General features: G+C 41.9%; 1 protein-coding gene across 2 annotated transcripts; it reads right to left on the bottom strand.

Annotated features, from left to right (window-relative positions):
- Positions 1–1,204: 1,204 nt before the first annotated feature.
- Positions 1,205–20,132, bottom strand: LOC106568828 (WD repeat-containing protein 37). Of its 2 annotated transcripts, none has more exons than XM_014139529.3 (15): positions 19,796–20,132; positions 18,672–18,844; positions 16,619–16,715; positions 16,344–16,439; positions 16,087–16,151; positions 9,607–9,742; positions 8,402–8,473; positions 8,152–8,196; positions 7,945–8,021; positions 7,601–7,835; positions 7,177–7,318; positions 6,467–6,601; positions 6,093–6,207; positions 4,921–5,067; positions 1,205–4,517 (listed from the first exon to the last, which is right to left on the bottom strand). In XM_014139529.3, the coding sequence occupies exons 2-14, from the start codon at positions 18,807–18,809 to the stop codon at positions 4,936–4,938; spliced, it is 1,485 nt and encodes a 494-aa protein (XP_013995004.2). In that variant the 5' UTR covers positions 18,810–18,844; positions 19,796–20,132; the 3' UTR covers positions 1,205–4,517; positions 4,921–4,935. The 2 variants fall into 2 exon arrangements, with proteins under 2 accessions (XP_013995004.2, XP_013995003.2); XM_014139528.3 differs by having other exon boundaries at positions 7,601–7,838; positions 19,796–20,130.
- Between the last annotated feature and the right edge of the window lie 3,054 nt (positions 20,133–23,186).

Raw genomic sequence — 23,186 nt, forward strand, 5'->3', positions numbered from 1 at the left:
GTTAAACAATAATAATACAAAGAAAAATAGTAACACAAGAGGCATAAAATACACAAGAATGGAGCTACATACAGGGAGTAGCAGATCAATGTGGAGCTATATACAGGGAGTACCAGATCAATGTGGAGCTATATACAGGGAGTACCAGATCAATGTGGAGCTATATACAGGGAGTACCAGATCAATGTGGAGCTATATACAGGGAGTACCAGATCAATGTGGAGCTATATACAGGGAGTACCAGATCAATGTGGAGCTATATACAGGGAGTACCAGATCAATGTGGAGCTACATACAGGGAGTACCAGATCAATGTGGAGCTATATACAGGGAGTACCAGATCAATGTGGAGCTATATACAGGGAGTACCAGATCAATGTGGAGCTATATACAGGGAGTACCAGTACCAGATCAATGTGGAGCTACATACAGGGAGTACCAGATCAATGTGGAGCTACATGCAGGGAGTACCAGATCAATGTGGAGCTATATACAGGGAGTACCAGATCAATGTGGAGCTATATACAGGGAGTACCAGATCAATGTGGAGCTACATACAGGGAGTACCAGATCAATGTGGAGCTACATACAGGGAGTACCAGATCAATGTGGAGCTATATACAGGGAGTACCAGATCAATGTGGAGCTATATACAGGGAGTACCAGATCAATGTGGAGCTACATACAGGGAGTACCAGTACCAGATCAATGTGGAGCTACATACAGGTTGTACCAGTACCAGATCAATGTGGAGCTACATACAGGTTGTACCAGTACCAGATCACTGTGGAGCTACATACAGGGAGTACCAGTACCAGATCACTGTGAAGCTATATACAGGGAGTACCAGATCAATGTGGAGCTATATACAGGGAGTACCAGATCAATGTGGAGCTACATACAGGGAGTACCAGTACCAGATCAATGTTTAGCTATATACAGGGAGTACCAGTACCAGATTAATGTGGAGCTATATACAGGGAGTACCAGTACCAGATCAATGTGCAGGGGTATGAGATATTTGAGGTAGATATGTACATGAAGGCAGGGTAAAGTGATTGGCCACTGGGTGCTTCCTGACAACTGTGGGGTAACAGACTGAACAATGAATTGAATACCATCCTCATACTACTGAAGCGATGTAATGGTAATTTGGCAACTGACTCAAAGCAAGGCTTAACTACGACACAAAGAGCATACAATCTGAGGGAATAAAACGGCACAATTTATTTCACAAGCTGTTGTTCCTTATACATAGCTCTCACTCGCACAACACCGCTGTCAGCAAAAACTGTTTAATGTTGAGTTTTATGTACTAGTAGCGCTCTTACAATATTAGCTAGGTAAAAAAATGCACATTTTTACTAAAGCTATTGCACAGTTGATTTCTGTTGCTAAATTTGTATGATGTAATGAGGGATCCGTCCCAAACGGCACATTACTTATTTCGTAGTGCACTATTTCTGACCAGGCCCCATAGGGCTCATGTCAAAAGTAGTGCACTGTAAAGGGAATAGGGTGCCCTTTGGAACACAAGACCAGATTTACATTATGAGGGAGAAAACCATGAGATTGAAATGTAAATCATCAAATAATAACAAAACTATTAAGGTGATGATAAACATGGTCAATTAGCTAAGCATGGGGGCTCAGAATGTGTGATTAAGGTGTTCAGGTAGCCGAAGTGCCAGTCTGTGTGCCATCATGCAAAGTCATTGTAACAAATGCCAAACGAGCAGTGGAGTTGGCAAGAACACAAACAGATCTGGGATGTGGCTAGAGTTCAGGTGCAATCAAATCCAGTTCTGTAGATAGACTGTCTGCAAATAAGAAAATACTGGAAAACCACTTTAAAAATGACACATTCACAGGCCAGCGAGGCCACACGTTTGATATTTTTGCCATTCAAACAAATCTGTTTCACTTCAATCAGGGATGATGACAATCCTGGACGGCTACGGTCCAAGAGGCACCTCTTATTTTACCAACCCATTTAACAGCCTACTATAATCACTGAATAAATGCATCTAGTACTACATCACGTGGTAGTCATGCATAGGACTGCACAACAAAATATGCAGTAGCTAGCTTGAGTGCCAGTCTGTTTGTGCCATAATGCCAACTCCTTGTCACTCATTGAGGGGATTTGATTCATCTGGCCGGGCAGGCGTTTTGGCGGTTTGCACCGGCGAAAGTTCATTGCATTCGTTTTGGAGCCAGGTGGCGTGTTCAAAGCCCAAGGCGAAGTCGGCTCAAAACAAAAGTGACGTAACTAAGCACGTGGAGTGATGATTCTGTTTTCACATGCAAAAGTGATTGCTTTTGATAAACGCTTTAAAAAAAAAAATGTAAAAAATAAAATCAGCCCTTCTAATGAAAACTAGTCTGAAAATTCTAACATTTTATAGAAAAGAGATGTTGACAACATGACCAAGTGGCGCAGATTACTGTTTGATTTGACAAGGGTGCTCCTCCCCCACCGCTTTTGCCCTTTCACATCATGGGCCATAGACCGGTAACCCACGGCTCAGCAAAATGGAATCCACCCGCTGTCATGTTGTTTGGCTTGATAATGACCAATGGCGTTGGCAAGATCACAAACAGATCTGGGAGCAGGCTAGCCGTCGCCCACTAAGACATCCCGGATGTAAATGATACGTGAGAATTACAACTAAATCAGTATTTGAGATTTATGCAAACCCCAACAGATTAAAGCAACAATACTTCAGTCAATGAAACCTAAGAGATCCAACTGATTTGACTGCACAGGATGAAGAACTAGTAGAATTGAAAAGAACACCTCATAACATTAAAAAGGTTATTAAAATCTGCAGCAGTAATACACCATTAAGCCAAATGGGCCACTTTGAATATATTACATTTAATTTGCACCAGATGTGAGATTTATTGTGAAAGGAAATTTATGCTCATTTTAAACCGTGGGCTTCTTCTACACTTGGCTTCATGGCTTTTTCAGACATGTTACGATAACTATTCAATATGGGATATAAGATGTTCAATGGGCCTGTTACTGTATCAATATTAATGAGCATCATTTTGTTATATATTGGCAAAACACAAAGTATATCTAAAAGTCTCTACAGAAGCCATTACTACTGCAATAAAACTGCCATGTCTCATGTACTGAGATACATAGATCCTTTTTTAGCATTTGTCTGGGGAAGAGCAGGAATTTAGTCAACTGTGCTGCCTGCCAAGTGACTCCTGCAGACAATTACGCTCCAAATGTTTTAGAGGTCAACATCGACTCTTCATCTAAAAACAAAAACAGACAGGTACTTTGTGACATCACACTATCCCCCCCCAAAACACATCACAACAATCTCTTCTTCTAGTTTTCTATGCAGTTTGTTGTTTTGGAAGCAGACATTAACGCCATGATCACTGACCACACAAGCATGTTACAGCTATTGCATTCGAATGCTCTTAACGAGAATCCACTTAGGCAAGTACCACGTGGTAACAAACAGGACTGGTCTATGTATCCATGTAACAGGTTTTCAATACTGACTAATGGCACTGCTAAAATATTTGAAGATACACTTTACCAATGAATATTGCTCGTAAACTCTATATCTAACGGTAAACTCTATATCTAAACAGCAATTTCAGAACATCTTACTTTCTAACACTCATTTATGAATATTACACACAAATGAAGTGCCTATTGAAATGAAGGCGATCAACCTCAACCCCCAAAACATGGATTGTTTGCACGTTATTCCAATGGTACAACATATTGTGCCAGAGTAGGCTTCTTAACATTCTGTACAAAAGCTGCAATGGGAATTTAGCTAAAAAGTGTTACACAACAAAATAAACTAACAGCTTTTGGTTTTAAAAGGCGCATGACAGAGCCACAAGAACTCGCTGTACTGTAGCCTCATTGTATTGTATGAAGCAGAGCTCAGTTAATCAGCAGTAGACTGTCATGGACCTGTAGACTTCAAGGTGTGGCTCTGCCAAAATGACAGCTATATAGCTTGGCTTGCTGTACATCTGAGCAGGTTAGATAGGTAGAAAGCAGATGTGTGGCATTTCAGAACACAAGTCTCCATGAAATGCTGATCATCATCATATTGTAAGGCTACACCATCTACGTGGGACAGACTTGTTCTGAACTGAAAATTAGGCTCACTACATTTACCCCCCCCCCCCCCCCCCCCATACCTCCTTTTTGAAACTGTGCTCTTTATCTTCAGCAGCAATTTGATGAATAAACAGATCAAAACAAGCCCAACAACAAAGCAGAGTAGTCCTTCACATTTTCTGTACATGGGCAAGATTGAAATCCACCACACACATTGTCACATGTATGTAGTATGGGATGTATATTCAGACCATGTGTGGGGGGGGGGGGGGGGGGGTCCTCGATCGATCTTCTCCCCTCCCTGCCTGAGGGTCAGGGTATGTGACTGATCTGACCAAGGATCAGCTCTTAAGATGGGCTCAATTAGCAGATGGGTCAGGCGGGTGGCTCAGAGCTGACTCTGGACCTGTTTTTAAATTTGCACACAAGAAAAATAATGACATTTAGGTAATTTAGCAGACGCTTTTACGTACAGCGACTTAGTTACAGAGAATTAAAAGACAAAAGTACATGTGCAGTGAAGGGTAAAACAAATAACTAAAATAGGCTTCTAAAGCCCCTCCCCTTTCAGATATTTATAGAAAAAAATAAAGGCTAGTAATGTCCAAAAAATGATAATGAATAGTTGCGAATAACACTCGGGAGTGGTTTCCCGGAAACAGATTTAGCCTAGTCCGGGACTATAAAGCAATTTCTATGGAGACTCTCCATTGAGTCTAGGACCAGGCTTAATCTGTGCCCGGAAAACCGTCCCTGAAAGAGGAAACCAAAAGAAAACATAGGATAAAAGTAAATGAGGGAAAACTAACCTGTCCTGGCTGGGCTCACTTCTCCTGCAGCAGCACGGGTATGTTGATGTTCCATCCGATGGCCTGCCGGTCGAAGCCACAGCTGAACAGGTTACAAGAAGAGTTATCCTCACACCAGGCTGAGCAGCACACCATGCGCCGGTGGCCCTGGGAATAATAACAATACATTTCATTTATATAACACACACTTTTCATTGAAAAACCATCACAAGAAACACAACTCTGTGAAGCAACAGTAACATTAGTACCACTACCTAACCTGACTGATTATATACACAGAGTACAAAACATTAAGGACACATGCTCTTTCCATGACAGACTGAGCAGATGAAAGCTACGATCCCGTATTGACGCCACTTGTTAAATCCACTTCAAATCAGTGTAGATGAAGGGGAGGCAACTAGTTAAAGAAGGATTTTTAAGCCTTGATAAATTGAGACATGGATTGTGTGTGCCAACACAAAAGACTGAAATGCCTTGAACGGGGTATGGTAGTAGGTGCCAGACATCAGTTTTTGTGTCAAGAACTACAACGCTGCTGGGTTTTTCACGCTCAACAGTTTCCCGTATGTATTAAGAATGGTCCACCACCAAAAGGACATCCAGCCAACTTGACACAACTGTGGGAAGCATTGGAGTCAACATGGGCCAGCATCCCTGTGGAACACTTTTGAAACCTTGTAAAGTCAATGCTCTGACGAATTGAGGCTGTTCTGAGGGCAAAAGGGGGGAGGGTGCAGCTCAATATTAGGAAGGTGTTTCTAATGTTTTGTACATTCAGTCTATATATAGAATGGTTTATTTCAAATTCGACATTAGAAAGTATCAATGGCAGCCGATGCTGCACAAGAAAATAGTAAACACAATAAAAAGTAAATCCATATCCTTTGGAAAACCATCAGGGCTAAGGGTAAGACAGAAGTGGCAGTCCATATCTCACTGGTTGAGCAGCCTAGTCATGACTGGTACTGGTTGAGCAGCCTAGTCATGACTGGTACTGGTTGAGCAGCCTAGTCATGACTGGTACTGGTTGAGCAGCCTAGTCATGACTGGTACTGGTTGAGCAGCCTAGTCATGACTGGTACTGGTTGAGCAGCCTAGTCATGAGAGGTAATATGGAAAAAGGTTGTGATTACAGTCCAGTGTTAGCCCCACTGTTTGGTGCTGGTTACCTGTCTGTTGCTGCGTGGGAGTCGAGCCAGCCGCACTCCTGACATGTCAAACAGCCGGACTTGACGATTGTCGTGAGGAAGAGCAATGATTCTTTGGTTCACTGACACACTTATCCTGTGAGGGGTTAAACATATAATCCATGAATTACATTTTCTAACAACATTGATTCTTAACATCCCTCTTAAAATCAATACTTTATTAGTACGACACGCTTATCCTGTAAAAAGTTCAAAGTACAGTAAACAATGAGGCTTTAAAATCACCCCTTTTTAATGTATATTTTAATCCCAGCTCTTTCTTTTTCTCAATCACACACATACTCTACCTAATAAGAGGTTTCCAGAATAAATTGTGTGATACAGTTCCCTCTCACCTATTGACGGCAGAGTCTGTGCGGATGGTAGCTATGGGTGACCTCATGTTCTTGAGGTCCCAGACCTTGACGGTGCGGTCGTCACTCCCAGACACCACGTTGTCCCCCACAGTGAACACAGCTGACGTCACCGTGCTGGACACATACGACATGGTGGAAAATAGTAATTAACCCGCTTTTCTTGCGGTTTGGGCCAGGTTGCTGTAAATCACTTAGGTGATAACTGTTGCTGTAAAAAGAGCTTTATGAACCAGCGAAACACTGATGTTGTCCTTTCCAGGAAGCATAACAAGCAGCATTCTAGGGACCAATGCCTTATTAGCAGGACTGTACATTTGCAGTCAAATAAATACCTAGATATTTACAACACACATGATGTCTGGGTGGGAAAATGGCGAGGCCTGAAGGTCACCAGCTCCTTCATTCTCTTGACTGACTCATGTACCAGAGTATAATTTGTTCTGGATGCTATTGGCTGATTAGCTGTGCCCTCACCCGCTACCGTGGGCAGACCAAATCTAGCCCCTGTAATCTAAATGGACACACGGCTTATTAATGCTAATTGATGGATAATTAATGCCACATTACGGGTGGCGATATGCTTTCTGCATGAATTTTGTAGGGGTGCTACTGACTGTGTGTCCCTGGATAGAGTGGATGGAGGGGATCACTGAAGTCACACAGATGGAAAGTGTGTGTGTGAGACTCACTCAGTGTGTCCCTGGAACACGTTGACAGAGTGGATGGAGGGGTCTCTGAAGTCCCACAGACGGAAGGTGGTGTCTCTGGACGAGGTGACCACCAGACGCTGGGTGGGGTGGGTGCAGCAGTGGGTCAGCTCCTGGTCGTGGCCTGGGGACACAGACACAGCTCGGAGGTAAGGCAGAGTCACTTGGAATAGGACATAGAGTCTAGAACAGTTACATAACCCTCATAATGGGCATTCACTGGCAACGTAATCCAAAACAGCCCTTATGACACATAACCAATGCAATGCCCACTCTACATACACAGAAACAACACATTAAGGTTTTTCTGTTTAGTTTTTACAGTGTGTGTGTTTCTCCTTCATGTGGTGTTATTCCTCTACGTTGATGTTGTAATGTATGAAAAGTGGGGGGGAAATGGACATACCAGTGAGTGAGTGGACGAGCTCGGAGGTCTCCACGTCGTACAGGTTGGCAGCCCGGTCCCAAGAGGCTGTGACCACCTGCTTGCCCCCCACCAGCCAGTCTGCAGCAATGACCACCCCCTGGTGGCTCCTGAGGGTAGTGGAAGACACGCGGATGGAGGGACACTCGTTAGGGCCGTCACCGTCCCCGTCAGCCTCGTCCTTATCTGAGAAGTCTATGTCGTCGTCACAGGGTGTCTGCTGTGAAAACAGAGACAGACATCACACACACAAACACACCAGCATATAGGACCTAGATATCTGTAGATGCAGTGGGTTATAAGAGACATGGTTTTGAGAAGCTTACACTGATGTCGGCTACAGGCTGTGGGGTTGGCAGCTGCACCGTGTACCTCCAGATATGGGCTGTCTGGTCACCAGACGCTGTGGACAGAGCAGAGATAAGAGGCCTCAAAAACACCTCCCCACACCTCAAACCAATAGACATCTGAACATACATTGGACTCAAATGTGTTTTTCAGACAATTGTGGCCATTCAGCAAGAGATCCTTACCTGTAAGAGCCATCTGCTCCGTGGGATGGAACTTGATAGAGTTAACTGCAAAGACAAAAACAATGTTTTTGATGAATAGCTTCCACAATAACACTTTGGGCCTGTCCCAAAAAGCACCCTATTCCCTACACAATGCACTACTTTTAACCAGGGCCCCACAGTGCCATTTAGGACGCACCCTATGAATAATTTAGGACGAATAAATTCCTTCATACACATTGCATGGATCAGAAAGAAGAGAACATTTTACCTGATCCTGCATGACCTAGATACTTCAGGAGGCATTTCCCAGTCTCGATGCTCCATAGCATAGCACTGTGATCTGTATGGAGAGATGTGGTGTACACACATTCAGCATTCAGGCCACACCACCTTCATACATCACTGTAATCATTGTTTACGTCCAAAATGGCAGCCTATTCCCTACACCTACAAAGTGCGCGAAACAGGGACTATCGTGCCATTTGGGATTTAACTCACGAGTCATTCAGTTCACTCTACGTTCATACTGTAATCATTGCCAAATTACATTTGCCCCCTCTTAGCACAATAAGCACTCCGGTCTGAAAGCAATCCCTAATTACCAGATCTTATGATTGCTTTATCACAACCTTAACACGCACCTGTTGACAGTTAAATTAATTGAATATCAAAGTCTGCAGTGCATTTTAAAGAGCCATCAGGCTGAACATTACAGACGACCAGTTTAAAATGTGACTCACTAACACAATTGTTTGTCTTGGGCCAAGAGGAAAATAAGGCCAGTAGTCAAGACATTGGGATGCAGGGGAGTCATGCACCCCAAAAATCTGAGGGGAAATCTGAGGAGGCAAAGTACGCACGGATGGCTGGGGGGTGGTCCAAAAGTTGGAGCTTTGCATTTTTCAAACACCTGAAACTGATTTTTCCTGCAATCTAGAGCCATAATCATTGTCTTTACTTCAGTACATTTAGTAATTGCTTACTTTTCTAAAAGTTGACCAACCTTGCCAGCAGGCATGCCAGCTAAGACAGTTAGACAAGCTACTCTAACTTGATTGACAGCCTGAAAAGGCTTGGTAGCCAGTTATGAGGTTGGGAACCTATCTAGCTGGCTAAAGACAACTTCATACAATTGGTAGGTGGCTAGTAGTATACTACAGAAAGAACAAATAAAAAAATGTATATTAAAACGAACAACAGGCCAGATCTGAGGGGGCGCATTCCCCTGTGCCCCCCATGGGCATGACGCCTGTTAGGATGTTCTCTAGCCATGGGTGAAAAACTACGGTAACCTCTCAAAATGTCCAGGTTTTTCAGAAGTCCTGGTGGGAGGATTCTAGATTTCCTACTAATTACCTCCCAATTCCAGGAATCCTACAACCGGGATTTCTGGAAAACCAGGAAATTTGGGGAAAGTTACTGGAATTTTGCAAACCTATCAGGAGGGCATTGGAATGTACTGTAGCTGCCTACCTGCTGATGCTGTGCCCAGCACCACGGGCTGTGTCCTGGTGACACTCAGGTCCCATATGCCATCCCTGTGGCCTACATACTCCTTGACCAGCTGGCACACGGCTCTGGATGTGGTGGCTTTAAAACTGGAGACGATCTGAAGGGCAGGCAGCAGAGACAAGGGATGGTGTTTACACACAGCTGATTGAATGAAGAGGAGGAAGCATAACGGAAGCAGGGGTGGAAGCAGGGAGGGACAGCAGCCCTGGGTGGGTGGGTGGGTGGTGGTCATAGGGTCATTAGGGCTCCAGACAGTCAGCATGATACCTCTGCAATAGCTAAGAAGCTTGGGTTGCTTTACACTGCATCCCATATGGCACCCTATTCCATGGTATAAAGTAGTGCACTAAATAGGGAAAAGGGTGCCATTTGGAACACAACCGTCATTATTTATTCACATCACCTTAGTATCATGTTGGACACAACAATTATTATGCTGCATTAATCAAAACTGATTTTAAATGCAAAGCTGTGAAAGAAAGAGGGAATAAAGAATATATGAACCTATATAAGGTTAAATAAAACAAAAATACTTTAAATAATAATAGTCAAATGATTATCATCAGTCAGTATCCATGTTTACATCTAAAATGGAGATAAAACAAGTTGGACTTCTTGGAGGGGCAGGTGTTTGAAACAAACCACTAAATAAGTTCCCACTGTAAAAGCAAGAGGGGACAAATAAGCAGGTCAGATATCTCACCAAAATAATTCAACAACATTCAAAAATAGGGTTGCAGAATTACAGTAAATTTCCAAAAATTCCCAGGTTTTCCAAAATTCCCAGTTGGAAGACTCCCAGAATCAGGAGGGAATAAGCAGGAATTACAAAATCCTACTACCGGATTTTTTGGAAAACCATTGCAACCAAATACAAAAAATATTAAATCATAGTTCAGAAAAATATGGAAATTAAAGTGGATGGAAAAAAATCAACACCATGTATAAACTTATAGTAAACATATAGGCCTAGTTAAAGCATAATAACACCATGGAAGACTAAAATGCTATCCACAACTTTGATGAGTTGCAGTTTATTTTCAGTGAGCCAGGGGTTGGTTGGTTGTAAGCACAGAGCAGGCCTGCAGCAGCAGCCTATCCACACACAACAGCAGCAGCTCTGGATCTCTCTGGGCAGCACAGATAAAACATCTGCAGATTCAGTATCTGAGGGTGTGTCTAAATGGCACCCTATATGATGCACTTATTTTAACCAGAACCATCTGGGACACAGCCTGAGGCTGTGGTGCGAGATGCATGCACCGACGCAATAAAATAATTACTATCAAATCATTTCAGAAAAAAATTCAGGAATGACATAGATAGAATTTAATGGTTTTCTAAATGTTACCAGGTCTGATTTAATACAGTGTCCTATGAAAGACAAAGAGCCACATTAAGTTTAAAGTGTGCATAGACTGTGGTATAAGATAAATGAAGAGCTATCAACAGGAAGTAGTAAATGATGGCCACACGAGAGATGGCAGGGTTAGGGTTGCAAAGGGTCGGAAGTGTTCCGGAAATTTTCCATGGGGAGTTAAGCCCTGGAATTTGGGGAATTTTGCTTAAAAAAAATTGCTTATAAACAGTGAACCTTTTTTGTGCAATACAAATAAGGCAATTCTAGGTCTTGTGGCATATTTTGGTTAAACTATCCCCAATTCAAAGGAATTGCAACGCACAGTGCACTCTTACATCACATGTACAGCTGATTCTCAAGATCGTGCACACTAATGAGATGCTATTGAGCCCACAATACTACACTGAGCCAAGGTGGGGCGAAAATATTTTATATATGTTGATGAATGTCTTGATCGAGCTGTGTATGCAACTGGTTCACCTCTGATGCTCACAGGCAATGTGTATTGGAAGAGAATTCTGAATGTTCTTCGCCCAGCATACACCCCTCCAACCAGACATGCTTTATCTACTCATTTGCTGGATGTAGAGTTCAAGTGAAGGTCAAACAAATCACAGAGAAAGCAGACTGTATTGCAATCATCTCTGATGGGTGGTCGAATGTTCGTGGGCAAGGAATAATTAACTACATCATCTCCACTCCTCAAGCAGTATTCTACAAGAACACAGACACAAGGGACAACAGACACACTGGTCTCTACATTGCAGATGAGCTGAAGGCAGTCATCAATGACCTTGGACCACAGAAGGTATTTGCACAGGTGACAGACAATGCTGCGAAGGCTGCTTGGTCTAAAGTGGAGGAGTCCTACCCTCACATCACGCCCATTGGCTGTGCTGCTCATGCATTGAATCTGCTCCTCAAGGACATCAGGCACTGAAAACAATGGATACACTCTACAAGAGAGCCAAGGAAATGGTTAGGTATGTGAAGGGTCATCAAGTTATAGCAGCAATCTACCTCACCAAGCAAAGTGAGAAGAATAAGAGCACCACATTGAAGCTGCCCAGCAACACCCGTTGGGGTGGTGTTGTCATCATGTTTGACAGTCTCCTGGAGGGGAAGGAGTATCTCCAATAAATGGCCATATCACAGTCTGCCAATATGGACAGCCCCATCAAGAGGATCCTCCAGGATGATGTATTTTGGGAGAGAGTGGTAAGCAGCCTGAAACCTATAGCAATTGTCACTGCACGGATTGAGGGAGACAAAGACATCCTGTCTGATGTTCAGACTCTGCTTGCAGATGTAAGAGAAGCAATCCATACGGCCCTGCCCACTTCAATGTTGCTCCAAGCAGAGGAAACTGCAGTTGTGAAATACATCAAAAAGCATGAAGACTCCTGCCTGAAGCTCATACACGCCGCAGCGTACATGTTGGACCACAAGTATGCTGGCAAGAACATCCTGTCTGGTGCAGAGATCAACAAGGCCTATGGTGTCATCACTAACGTGTCTCACCGCCTTGGCCTGGATGAGGGTAAGGTTCTTGGCAGTCTGGCGAAGTACACTTCCAAGCAAGGGCTTTGGGATGGAGATGCAATATGGCAGTCGTGCCAACATATCTCATCAGCCACTTGGTGGAAGGGACTTTGTGGATCTTTCCCCTGTTGCCTCCATCATCCTCCAAATCCCACCAACATCAGCCGCCTCAGAGCGCAACTGGTCCTTGTTTGGGAACACAGACACACCGAAGCACGCAACAGGCTGACCAAGGGTTGAAAAATTGGTGGCCATCCGGGCAAATTTTGGGCTTTTTGAGCCTGACAACGAGCCATCCTCAACAAGGTTGGAAAGTGACAGTGAAGAAGAGGCCTCAGTCTGATGTTCAGGAGGTGGACATTGAGGAGGTCCAGGGAGAAGACATGGAAGCCTGAGAGGAAGACAACTAAAGCTTTAGTTTCTAGACTATCATTTTACAGATGTATGTTGAAAACGTTTTTTGGGAGATGCGATGGATCATTGGGGATCATTCAATATTCCCTTTCTTTTGTTGTTCAGTGAAATCATCCCATGTGAAGAGTCAACTCATTTAATTAAAGTTATATTGATAACTAAATTGTTTTCTTTATTTATATTGGAAGGATTTAAATCATTCGCAATTATGTCTACTTATAATAAGGTTAAAGGTTTACGTTTGTCTCCATATGATATAGTAAATATAACCAATACAAAAAAGATCTACATTTAAATGGTATTAATATTAATTTGCATATATTTCCATTAATTCCCATATATTCCCACGGAAAGTTTCCACCTCTGAATATTCCCCAAAATGTGCAACCCTAACTGGCGTAACATGCTACATTTAACCAATAGGCAACAGGAAGTGTGTTAGATAACACAAAGCTGGTTAAATATCTAATGCACCCAGCAGTTTGTGGGATAAAGCCTATTCTGACAGTGCATGGTCTGCAATGTGCACATCAAATTGTTGCTCGTTTTACATCAGTGAACATCAGCATTTCAAGAAAGGATTACTGTTTGCTTGAAGTCTTCAAGTGCTATTTCTGAAAATTATATACACTACCTTTCAAGTTTGGGGTCACTTAGAAATGTCCTTGTTTTCCATGAAAACATACATGAAATGAGTTGCTAAATGAATAGGAAATATAGTCAAGACGTTGACAAGGTTATAAATAGTTTTCAATTGAAATAATAATTGTGTCCTTCAAACTTTGCTTTCGTCAAAGAATCATCCATTTGCAGCAATTATAGCCTTGCAGACCTTTGGCATTCTAGTTGTCAATTTGTTGACGAAATCTGGAGAGATTTCACCCCATGCTTCCTGAAGCACCTCCCACAAGTTGGATTGGCTTGATGGGCATTTCTTACGTACCATACAGTCAAGCTGCTCCCACAACAGCTCAATAGGGTTGAGATCCGGTGACCCTGCTGGCCACTCCATTATAGACAGAATACTAGCTGACTGCTTCTTCCCTAAATAGTTCTTGCATAGTTTGGAGCTGTGCTTTGGGTGATTGTCCTGTTGTAGGAGGAAATTGGCTCCAATTAAGCGCTGTCCACAGGGTATGGCATGGCATTGCAAAATGGAGTGATAGCCTTCCTTCGTCAAGATCCCTTTTACCCTGTACAAATCTCCCACTTTACCACCACCAAAGTACCCCCAGACCATCACATTTCCTCCACCATGCTTGACAGATGGCGTCAAGCACTCCAGCATCTTTTCATTTTTTCTGCGTCTCACAAATGTTCTTCTTTGTGATCTGAACACCTCAAACATAGATTTGTCTGTCCAAACACTAACTTACTTGTCTTCTTGCTCAGTTGTGCACCAGGGCCTCTCACTTATCTTTCTATTCTGGTTAGAGCCAGTTTGTGCTGTTCTGTGGAGGGAGTAGTACACAGCGTTGTACAAGATCTTCAGTTTCTTGGCAATTTCTCGCATGGTATAGCCTTCATTTCTCAGAACAAGAATAGACTGACGAGTTTCAGAAGAAAGTGATTTGTTTCTGGCCATTTTTAGCCTGTAATCGAACCCACAAATGCTGATGCTCCAAATACTCAACTAGTCTAAAGAAGGCCAGTTTTATTGTTTCTTTAATCAGAACAACAGCTTTCAGCTGTGCTAACATAATTGCAAAATGGTTTTCTAATGATCAATTAGCCTTTTAAAATGATAACCTTGGATTAGCTAACACAACGTGCCATTGGAACACAGTAGTGATGGTTGCTAATAATGGGCCTCTGTACGCCTATGTAGATATTCCACTAAAAAGCAGCCGTTTCCAGCAACAATAGTCATTTACAACATTAACAATGTCTACACTGTTTTTCTGATCAATTTCATGTTATTTTAAATGGACAGAAAATGTGCTTTTCTTTTTAAAACAAGGACATTTCTAAGTGACCCCAACCTTTTGAGCGGTAGCATAGATCATTAAGTTAACAGTGAATGGAAGTATGAAAAGAAGCATACATTGAACAGAGCAAGGAATTATCCTAAGTTATTGTTAGCAATGTGTGTTAATAGGGTATTTCCTTATGATAAGATTGTTTTTTTTAGCTGCGGTCAGAGTCACACAAAGGGTTGATGTTCAATGAGGTAAAACCAAGCTCATCCCAGACCACCACACTGTTGCCATGATAGCAGCTACTTCGAAGAAGAGTCTACTTGCAGTAACTGTGATATGGTGTTGTTTTTTTCCTACTAAATGACTAAAATGTAAAGATAGAAAGAGCACAACGTCATCAGTCATTGCACTGACTCCCTCTGTGAAACAAAGGAAAGCCCACAACTGCCAATTCAACTCAAACCATTGTCATTAAGACATTGAAGCTCAAGGTATTTCACAGAGATCTTGTCAGCCCTTTGGCCTAAGTGCGTGACAGCCTGGAAATCCAATGTGCTTCTATTCTAGTGAGTGCAGAACAACAAAAAAAAAGTTTGTACGGTAAATTGCTTAGAAAGCTTTTGTTAGTAAGAGATATCAATTAGTGTCTTTAATATGTCTCACTGTAAATGAGTCTATAAAACAACAAGTCATACATTTCAATCACCAAGTGTCTTGGAGATGGTGCATCAGCCCCATGGCTGGGCTGCTCATGCATAATGGTGGGGGGACACGGGGGAAATGAAGAACCTGTTACCCATGAGTCTCCACCCCACAACTCCACAATGTTCCCCACATTGAAGGTGGGAAGAGGTCCACCACCTACTTTGCCATGGAAAGAATGTGAGCGCTATGGCACAGGTGAAAAATAGAAATAGATTTACCGCTGACCATACGACCACTTTCATATCTTTTTCAATGAACATTTAGTACAAACGGAAACCAACTGTATTTTAATGAATATACCCATAGATACATTTCCTAAAAAATTAATACAATTTTGGTATAAGATTGTGTTTTTTTTATGGAACAGTGGACTGTGTCCCTTCTAAGTCATCCCTTCGCTGATATTATAATAATTGCAAACAAACTAGGTTGTAAGTTACTGAACAATATTATTTTTTAAATGACTTATCAGGCAAGTCAGAGAAAGATAAGAGCTTTTACCTTGCTTGTAGATGCCTTATAAGTTGTCTTCAGTTTTTGAGAAAGTTGACTTGTGCTATGACTTGCTGTGAGTTAAGAGGAGAGAGCACATTATGAGAACAGAATAAGAAGCTAGTGAAGTCTCTAATCAACCTATTGTGGATCTATGTCATTTATCCCATTTGGCATTAAGACCCTTTACAGCAGTATTAACATGTGTTGAACAGAAATAATGCTAAACTATCTAACATGTCAAACAAAATTCTGCTGTCTCAAACCTTTCGCTTTAAGTGCCCCCTTAGTCAAGTCTCCCCCGTCGATGGTTTGTCCTTCAGCTGTCAAACGATCGTTCAGGGTTTCAATCTCTCTACGCACTGCAAATGAATAGAAATCACATTGAGGAATACTGACAGCAATGGGATTATCAAGCAGATTTCACATATGGTTACTGCTGTACACAGGGTGAAATCATATTAAGTGACATCCACTCCAATGATGGTTATGCACATTCACATTTAGGAATGTTATCAACCAATGTGTGTGCTGTACTTACACTCAATGTTTTCAATGTAGAGGTTTTCAAACTCCCTCTCAATCTGGCCAAAGAGGTCCAAAAGATTGCTCCTCAAAGACAATGGTAGTTTGGAATCCTGCAGATGCATCAATTGGGATATTAAGATTTTAGGGGAGAATAGGGAAGAGATAACAGAATAATTCACCCTTTGGTTTATAATGAGACCATGAACACAAACCCAAAAAGGGTGGGCCTGGTCCTAGAGCAATAATAGCAAACTATTTAGCATAAAATTCCTGCTAGGACACTGAAAAATGAATCATTTACTAGTGCTAAGGGAACTGTAACCCAATAGGAAACGAGGCTATTAATACAACCAAACATTCAAGGGTGAAGACAGGGAAGCTAACACCGACAACTAAATATCAACTGTGTTACCACTACACAAGGACAATAAGTGTTGAGACAAAATGGTCCCCGACTCTCTGTGTTACAAACCAGATGGAAAAATCTACCCAAGTCATTCCTTTTAACATAGAAATGCTTATTCTACTAGAGCACTGATGTGAGCTGAATGGCCTAGTGCCACAAGAGCACAGTCTGTCCAGGGTCAAACACATACAGGCCCTTTGTACCCTTGCTTGCAGGTCAGTAGAGATGCTCTTCGCATTCATAGGCTAACAGTAACAAGTCATGATGCAGCTGGAGAAAGGATAAGTACCAGTACACCACAATGCACAAATTAACAGCAAAGCAGGCTGGGGTGGTGTAGTTTAAAGAGTAGGCTATCGCGAAGGGGGGAATTTGATGGAACCTGTATAGCATAGAGATTTGCAATACTGAAACAGATTTTCTGGATAGCAGCACAGGGCATGTTGAATCAAGCTTCCTGTGGATTTAATAGAGCTGAGATATTTGGCAAGGGGAAAGGAAATGCATTGTGTGTGAACGAACCTAGGAAGAGAAAACACTAGAACATTACAACTAAACTATTTAGTACGCTATTGAGAAGGTACTCTACATTCTGACAGTGTTTCTAAACACCCAACTTACCTCAGGTTTCAAATAGTGATGCAGATTATCAGCAGACTTAGACTACTCAAAGTAGCCAGAGTAAAAACAAAAAAGTTGGATTAAGTGCTTTGCCCAGTGTCCCAAATAATTTAAGAGTACATGTGTATTGTTGCTCTGAAGTAACAATACATGCTACCACCATAATAGCAGAGAAGACCTGAAAACATACTCTATGAAAAAGGCATACTCAAAAAGACAAGTGGCATTCTACAGTGATCCCTTTCTCAGTAAACTGTTCAATTGGCATCCCCTTATTTACCAGACATAGAATTTATCTTAATCTGTTTGTAAAAAAATGTAGCGGAGAAAACCTAGCTAACACAGTGTGATGCAAGTACAGGAACTAAGATCATTGAATGAACAATAACTAAATTAACTAACTACTTGGATTACAACAACTGTCTACTAAGTATATTTATTTAATCTCATGTAACTTAGTCCATAACTACAAAATGCTCCTCCACGGGGGACCAGTATGCGGGGGACCAGTACGAAAACAAATGTATGAAATGCATTCACTACTGTAAGTCGCTCTGGATAAGAGCGTCTGCTAAATGACTAAAATGTAAAATGTAAACTGAATATATTATGTTCTTCTAACTGCATCCATATACTTTATTTCACATGATTGATTTAACTAAGTGATGTTAAACTAGATTAGCTTGAGTCCATTTGTGTCAAATGGACTGGGAGAGAAGCGCCTGCATCGATTCTAATGGTTGAACAGCACCTCCCATTCTCATGCTCTCTAAACTGATGGATCACAGTGTAATTGGCTTAGGTCTACTTAACTAGTGAGCCTAACGGTGCAAACCACAGTGCTATAAGTGCACCCAAGGTAAGAACCTAACAAACAACCACATACACTTGTGGATTTCCTCATTCTATACCATTTCTGCAATCATACAATTATCCTGCCTTGTGTTCAGATAGGAAAATATTTCTCTAGTTATAGTGACAACATTCAGCTGGACAAAAGCTCCACTTGTTCTCAGGCTCTCCCCAGCCCAGTCCACACCTGTCCCTCCAACATCTCCCTCTGTAAACCTGTGCGCTCCTGCTCGGTGCTGTTGGTCCGACGGATGGACAGGCTGTGGGACTTGCGCTTCTGCTTGGCCTGGCGGGAGGATGCACTGCTTCCACTTTCGACAGGCATCCCTCCTCATAGACCCCCAACTTTCCTATGTGAAACTGTAAAGGAGGAAGCAGAGTACATGATTAGAATGATTAGCTATATTAGTCTGAAGCTATTCCTTTAAAGTCTTTACACAAGGCCCGAGCCATACTTACTAAGAAATAGTAAGTGTCTTTCTGAGTCAGTATGGACAAATATTGTGGCATATTCTGTCACCTCCTTCTCTCTGGTATGGCTACACAAGACCCCATGTTGGGCGGTGGTAGGTGGTGGTGTTCAGGTACACAAATACCACAACATGCTGACAGACAGTATTGCTCACTTTCTCCTTTACATCTGAATAGCTCCCAGGGGAACCAAGACATTGTTATTAATTTAGGGACATCTTGACAACTCTGAGTATGTCTGACATTCATGCATGTCAGTCATCATAAAACAGACGTAATATCTGAAATTATAAATTAACTTCATGTTAATATGATATGTCAGCATGACAAGCTTGGTATCATTTTGCCCTTGGAAGGAGTGTGAAGGACTGATGTCATCAAAGAAAACGTTCAACGAATGTGAAACAATACATAACTACTAATTACTGCAAGCTAACAACTACTGTTGTAGGCACCATCACTGTCAAGCCATCCTGCCTGATCCCTAACGTCAGTTAGTTGGCTAGCTAACCAAACTAGCTAACTAACGACGATAGCTGTCAAACATATCTAGCTAGTTAACCAATGCTAATTACCAAAGCTGGCAAAAAATATATATTGATATTACTTTAGTGACAGGACGAGGTATGTGAACTAACAAGTTAGCTACTTGTTTTGCACAAACTATACACACAAATTGTCAAGAAAACAAAATAGGCAAGGAGGTACCAGGCCAGCTATTACAAAGCTAACTAACGTTAGCTAAGGTAGATAGTCACTGAGCATGTGTAGCTAACAAACTAGCTACATTTACGTAACGAGCTGGCTAACTCGCTAGGATAGAAACGTGAGCATACTTACATACAATACTAGAAATCCAGGTATTTGTTCCAAGTTGCTCTGAAATTTATTCTGCGACAGACCATTTTGCCATTTTCTAAATGAAAAGTAACGTTACTGGGATCCTTGTTGACTTCTCCCCACCAAAGATGGTGGATAAATTAAGATCACCCAGACCATTTACCGTTGAAAACAAATGTTCAGTTCCGGTCAACTTAACTGGGTGTGTCTCCCATAGACGCCAATGCAATCCAACGGTGTCTGGCCTTCACTGATCCCCATTGAAACAGAACCGAAACCTAAACACAAACAAACACAAAACAGCAAGTGGGGTGTCTCGCTTCCTCTCCCGTCTCTGTCAAACAGATAGCTAGCCAGCAGCTTGACAGGCGTCTAGTTACCACAGCCACAAAGTCATAGACCATGCCTATTTCCACTATTTAAATTCTTAAAATGTGATTTTAACCTAACCCATACTGATAACCTTATGCCTAACCTTACATTAAAACGAAAAAGCTATTTTTTTTTTTCATGAATTATTACGATATTTTGACTTTGTGGCTATGCTATCTAGTGGAAAGCTGATTTGGTTTGACTGGCCCTCAGACAGGAAGACGAAGAGCGAGGCCCAACAAACGCGGAAAATCTGTCTCCCTCCAGCTGGTGGCGTTGTTTCGCCCAACAAGCAAGGTGTTTTTGTGTGGAAGTCAATGAGTGTCTTATTTGCTACGTGAGATTTATTTAACCGAATATAAATTGTGTAATGCTTAAATTGTTACGAGTGTACTGATATAAGTAGGACCACGTGACATCCTGGCAAATGTAAGAAAATACATTTTATATCGGTGTTTTCTCGAGATGGCTATGCATATTTATAGATTGACGCTGGTAGCATAGCATCTCTCTCCATTGAATACAGGCAGTTGAAGTTGAACAACCCTCATCGAATATTCAAAATAGATTACAATAATGAGATGTATCCACCAATTCAAAGAAAGCATAGGCGGGAGCAAGACAGCTGTACCACTTTGTGGACAACGACTCCCACTGTTAGGGCAAAGACATGTATCTTGTCAGTATATCCATAATCTTTGCTGGCCTTCTTGTTTCATCCAGGCCACCAAAGTAAATTATGCGTAATTCCGGGTGCCATTCTCCATTCTAGCAGAGGAAGAGGCAAAGCGAGAGGTTTCACTCCCGTCAAAATCTGTCCAAAATAAGCACAGTGGGTTTCTATGGGCTTATTTTGAACCCCCATTGTGGTAGTTATATTACGCTGGCCCGGGTTGAACTGGGCTGTGACCCATCACATCATCTGGCCAAAGGGGAAAGAAGAAGCAACCTTCTCAAATGGAACAGGAATCTGCGCTGCTCGATTATGTTGTCAACAAGGCAGCATGGTGCATCGTCCAGAAACATCTATTTTCCATACAATAAATGTTTGAAATTTCAAATTACTTTTCATTGGGAAGGCAGATATTGTTTTTATTTGTGCTGAGGGATTAACCGAAATGTTGATTATTTTTCTGTTTTTAAACAACTAATCGACAGGTGTCAATTGGGAGATAAATCAGATCATGCCCGAACTGTGTGACTTAGTAGGAAAATATAAAGGCAACAACTTCAAAGATTTTACTGAGTTACAGTTCATATAAGGAAATCAGTCAATTCTATGGATTTCACAACTGGGAATCCAGATATGCATCTGTTGGTCACAGATACTTAAAAAAAAAGTTAAGGACGTGGATCAGAAAACCAGCCAATAGCTGGTGTGACCACCATTTGCCTCATGCAGCGAGACACATCTCCTTCGCATAGAGTTGATCAGGCTGTTGATTGTGGCCTGTGGAATGTTGTCCCACTCCTCTTCAATGGCTGTGCAAAGTTTCTGGATATTGGCGGGAACTGGAACACGCTGTCACACACGTTGATTCAGAGCATCCCAAACATGCTCAGTGGGTGACATGTATGGTGAGTATGCAGACCATGGTTGAACTGGGTAATCTTCAACTTCCAGGAATTGTGTACAGATCCTTGTGACATGGGGCCATGCATTATCATGCTGAAACACGAGGCGATGACAGCAAATGAATGGCATGACAATGCGCCTCAGGACCTCATCACTGTATGTCTGCACTCAAATTGCCATTGATAAAATGCAATTGTGTTTGTTGTCCGGAGCTTATGCCTGCCCATACCATAACCGCACTGCCACCATGGGGCACTCTGTTCACAACTTTGACATCAGCAAACCGCTCGCCCACACGACACCATACAGGTGGTCTGCAGTTGTGAGGTCGGTTGGAAGTAATGCCAAATTCTCTAAAACAACATTTATGGTTTATGGTAGAGAAATGAACATTCAATTCTCTGGCAAAAGCTCTGGTGGACATTCCTGCAGTCAGCATGCCAATTGAACGCTCCCTCAAAACTTGAGACATCTGTAGTATTGTGTTGTGACAAAACTGTATATTTTAGTGGCCTTTTATTGTTCCTAGCACAAGGTGGACCTGTGTAATGATCATGCTGTTTAATCAGCTTCTTGATATGTCACACCTGTCAGGTGGATGGAGTTATCTTGGCAAAGGAGAAATGCTCACTAACAGATGTAAACAAATTTGTGCACAATTTTGTGTGCATGGAACATTTCTGTAATCTTTTGTTTCATCTCATGAAACATGGGACCAACACTTTACATGTTGCATTTATATTTTTGTTCAGTGTAGTTTCCAACAGGCCAATGTTCTACATAGGTCAGCGCAGAAAACATGATAATTAACTACAATGACCATAATCCATTGTGCAGCTACTTGTCCGGTCTGTTTCTTTCACGACTGCTTTTTGTGTGTTCAAGAGGGGATACATAGAGAGCAGTTGCTTTGCGAGGTATTGGTATTCAGTCAAAGTATGCCTTACTTAGAACTACAAAAGGTGATTTCATCAGACAGCAGCTCTAGAGATCAGATGATGACTTGGAATGAAAGTCATCAAATAAAACAAATGTAATATACACAACTTAAATATCTTATTAAAACAAACCTAAAGAAATGTGAATAACCGATGGTTAATAAGTAGTCACTACCATCATGGGACATGTATTAACACTTACTCTGCCTTGTAGAATCACCATTTTTCATAATCGAAACCCATCTCAAAAAGCACTCATTTTTGCATGTGAAAACACAGAATCCTACTCATCACTCCACGTACTTTTCACTTTTGTTTTTAGCAGACTTCGCCATTGGCCAGAGCTGGGCACCTGGCTCACCCGATCGAACTCCTCCGGATAAACCAGCCAAACAAACAACCTCATTGTTAGAATGGAGACATGAGCATCTGGACATTATATACAGATCTCTGATTCTAGTTTTTGACCAAGCTATGACTTAACATCCCACTTTGAACAGGCCCA

This window comes from Salmo salar, chromosome 14, assembly GCF_965601325.2.
Source record: "Salmo salar chromosome 14, fSalSal1, whole genome shotgun sequence".
In the NCBI taxonomy this organism is placed as follows: domain Eukaryota; kingdom Metazoa; phylum Chordata; class Actinopteri; order Salmoniformes; family Salmonidae; genus Salmo; species Salmo salar.